The following is a 3,703-nucleotide window of genomic DNA, read 5'->3' on the forward strand; positions in this document are numbered from 1 at the left end:
CATCAATCCCAGGGCACCACCCGAGTTGCACCCTGTGCCTCTCTTACAGACGGAGTTGGAAGCCAGAAGCGAAACCAAGCAGGAAAATTACTGGCTGATTCAGTATCAACGGCTCTTGAACCAGAAACCCTTGTCCTTGAAGCTGCAAGTAAGGATGGTGGTGTCTGCTCTGAGCAGAGGCTCCTGGTGGGATATATTCTCAAAGGGGTGTGGGCCCCGACTGCTACTCAGTAAGGCCCCTTCTTCAAAGGTCCCGTGCCACCAGCCGAGGCTGCCTGCTCATCTTTCCAGTGCTCTTTGCTTGGACTCCTGTCCCTGGGGCTCTGGTGGGAGCCGAGAAAGCCTGTCCCCTGTGGGGAGGGCAGACAGGCCTCCAGGCACCGCTGTGCAGACGGTGAGCCTCCGTCGGATGGATGCAGGCAGGGTGGGCAAGAGCAGAGGGCAGCAGAGGTGATTCCGACCCCTCCTCTCTGTCTCACATGCGCCCCTTTGCGTATCATCACTGAAACGGAGTCACTCTGTACAATGCTGGCAGCTGGCTCTCCTCGGTTCTCCCCAGACAGGCAGCCCTCCAGGTCCATGTGTGCACCTGCCGCGGAGTTTCCAGGCAGCCACACAGGACTACCGTGATTTAAGCAGCTCTCTCTCGATGCACATTCAGCTCGTCCAGAAATGGAATACGTTTGATAACCGGGCCACACACTTTCCAGCCCTTTGTGCCCCAATGGGTTTCTGTCCTTCTGCTCACTGGCCTCTCTCGCTGGCAGGAAGAAGGCATGGAGCGCCAGCTGGTGGCCCTCCTGGTGGAGCTGTCCGCCGAGCACTACCTCCCCCTGTTTGCACACCATCGCATCTCCCTGCACATGCTGAGCCGGATGAGCCCCCGAGACCTGGCCAAGGCAAGACGCAGCAGCCCCTCGGGGGGAGGTTGGGGGAGGCAAGTAAGGCCCCCAGCTCACCTGGCTCCTCCCACAGCTCTTGTGGTGGTTCCTGGCTACCCTAATTCCCAATGACCAGAGCAGCTACCCCGTCTACCCCCAACCACGTGGGTCTGCCCTATGCACCGCTGGCTGAGAAAACCAGGGTGTGGGCCTGTTGACCCCCACGTCATCCAGAGCTTCAAATTATAGCGCTTGGAGATGGTTGGGCCCAGCCCTCGGGCCACTCCACGTGCAGTAGGGCTACGTCCAAGCGTTTGGTGTGAGATTAAAGCCTGGGCTCTGGAGGAGGAGCCTGTGCAGTGCAGGTAATTAGCTGCACCTTGGTGGCAAGGTTTTGGATGGTGGCTCTTTCTCTAGGGACAGTGTGAATGGTGATGGTGTCCTGACATTGAGGAATTGCTCAGGGCCACTCACAAACTGTAGCTGCTATTCCTGCCCCTTTCCTTGTGGGCCTCTGTCCTCCCCGGGCATTGCCTCGGGCTGACCCTGCTGACCTCCAGAAGGCCAGCCTCTAGGCTTCCAGCCAAATGTCCCAGAGCCAAGAAGCCAGGAGCCCGGGCTCATGTCCGGTGGCCTGAGTTGCACTTGGGCAAGGTCTTGACCTGTTCTTTTGGGGCAACCACAGGTGGGCATCTCAGAAGTTGGCCTGCAACACGAGATCCTACGGAGAGTCCAGGAGCTGCTGGACGCGGCCAGGATCCAGCCAGGTACCCACACCAGAACTCCTTACATGGAGCTCAGCCTTGCAGGGAGGCGGGCAGGCTGCTGTGCCCGCATCTGCTTACGTTTCAGGACCAGACCTGAAGGCCCCTTCTGGCCCCTGCCAGTCCTGAAGGAGCAGAGGAGGGATTAGTGAGTTCTTTTACAAATGGGAAAAACGGGCCACAAAACGGGGACGGAACAGACTTCAGGCAGCAGTGGAGGACCCTCAGAAGCCCCTAGCCAGGGATCTTGGGACAGAGGGAGAACTTACCTGTCTCCAGTGCCCACCCTGTGCCTGACACTTGGGCCAGGTCTGTGGTCTGTCCAAGAACATGTTCGTTGCTATATGTTGTGAAGTGGAAAAGGCCGGTCCGGCCACTCCACAGCAGAGCGTCCTGTGGTGAGAAGCTTCCTGGCTGGCAAGCCAGGGCCCTCAGACTCCCAGGGATGGGCTGGGACAGCATCCCTTCTCGCCCATCCAGAGGCATGGAAGTCCTGTCACCCCAGAGCTGGGCAGAGGGGCCACTCAGTACAGGAGAGCCAGCCCCTCTGATGGGCTTCAGGGTGGAAGTGTGTCTACCGGTGGTCACAACTTTTCAAAATCATTTAGGGCTTTTCTATTCTTACTGTTTATTAGAAATAAAGCTTCATAACATTCAAATCGTAGAACAAGTTAATAAAGTAGACCGTGCTAGGGGTAACAGGGCAGGAATGTGGGTGACACCCCTTCCCTGAGATAGAGAGACTAGAGTTTGCTGGGGCCAATTCTGCTCAGGACTGGCTGGGGTGTCCCTGCAGGAGACATAGGCATGGACTTCCTTTCCCTGCTCCTTCTGTTAGCCCCTGGGGTGGGGGTGGGGGTGGGGGGTGCAGCGCAGCTCTCCAAACCCGCCCCAGGCCTGCCATCTCGTGAAGAGCCCCTCGGCATGCTCCCAGGGCACGCTCTGAGGGGGCGGGGCATCATTAGAGGCTCCTCCTCCAGGGCAGTTGCCCTGCATCTACATGATGCGAGAGGAGCCCTGGTGGCCTGGCGTGTATGTGTTGGGCTGGTACCTGTAAGGGCACCAGTTTGAAACCCCAGCCACTCCGTTGGGCAAAGACAAGGCTCAGAAACCCGTGGGCAGCTCCACCCTCTCCCAGAGGGTCGCTCCGAGTCTGCATGGACTGGATGGCCGTGAGAGAAATGCTGAGGCTGGTTTGCAGGGGGACAGCCCCCCAGGTACTAAGTGCTGGTGATGCCAACTGGTTTGCAACCAAAACCTCACCTCCCTCCAGGCAAATCGACTCATAGGAGCCCTGTGGTCTGCATTCAACTGTTATCGGAAAGCTGGCCATACTCCCATTTTACAGACGGGACAGTCTTGGATAGAGGGTGTGTGGAAGGAGAGCCCTGTCCACAACTCGGCACTCAGCCCAGGGCACCTGCCAGCTTACTGCCCACAGGAGCCCTTAAAGGTGGGGGTAGTTAGGGGATACCCTTGGTCAGCCTGTCCGTTTGGTCCTTGCAGATCTGCTGAAACCACCCAAGGACGAGGTCCTCCAGGCCCCAGAGTGCCCCAGCGCCCCCCCGGAGCCTCCTGAGTCGGCCAGGCCATCGGCCCCTCCCGCAGAGCTGGAGGCTCAGACCTCGGAGTGTGTCGTGTGCCTGGAACGTGAGGTAAGCGCTGGCAGTGAGGCAGGCCAGCCCCAACCCGCCATCCTCAGGCCTCTCCCCACCTCGTCCCCAAGTGTCCCCAACACTGTTTGTCTTGTTCATTAGCAATTTGGGGGAACGCGAGGAAGCAAGGCATACAGGAGATAACGGCCCACAGATAAGCAACGCTGATGTTCTTTTTGAGGCCAGCTCCCCAGCCATTCAATACTCGGTAGCCCAGCTTCCCTGGAGGGGCTTGGCTGGTTTGTTGAACCATCTTTTAGAAATTACTGCAACATGAATGCCATTGTTAAAGTCAAACAAGAAAGCGGGGGTCAAAGTTAAAAAGCCTCCCTATCCTCCTGGGCCCAATCCTGCTGGGGGGGGGGGGGGCTGACTTGGCCCTGACCCACAGCCACCCTGTGCG

General features: G+C 58.4%; 1 protein-coding gene across 1 annotated transcript in view; it reads left to right on the forward strand.

Moving 5' to 3' along the window:
* LRSAM1 (leucine rich repeat and sterile alpha motif containing 1) overlaps window positions 1-3,703 on the forward strand; it is a 42,969-nt gene that overhangs the window by 35,997 nt on the left and 3,269 nt on the right. The window contains exons 17-20 of the mRNA XM_004713356.2: window positions 50-148; window positions 768-899; window positions 1,567-1,648; window positions 3,152-3,300. Coding sequence (XP_004713413.1) covers window positions 50-148; window positions 768-899; window positions 1,567-1,648; window positions 3,152-3,300 — 462 coding nt within the window. The remainder of the gene's footprint in view (window positions 1-49; window positions 149-767; window positions 900-1,566; window positions 1,649-3,151; window positions 3,301-3,703) is intronic.

This window comes from Echinops telfairi, unplaced genomic scaffold, assembly GCF_000313985.2.
Source record: "Echinops telfairi isolate 266 unplaced genomic scaffold, ASM31398v2 ScPeMD7_22;HRSCAF=79, whole genome shotgun sequence".
Classification (NCBI taxonomy): domain Eukaryota; kingdom Metazoa; phylum Chordata; class Mammalia; order Afrosoricida; family Tenrecidae; genus Echinops; species Echinops telfairi.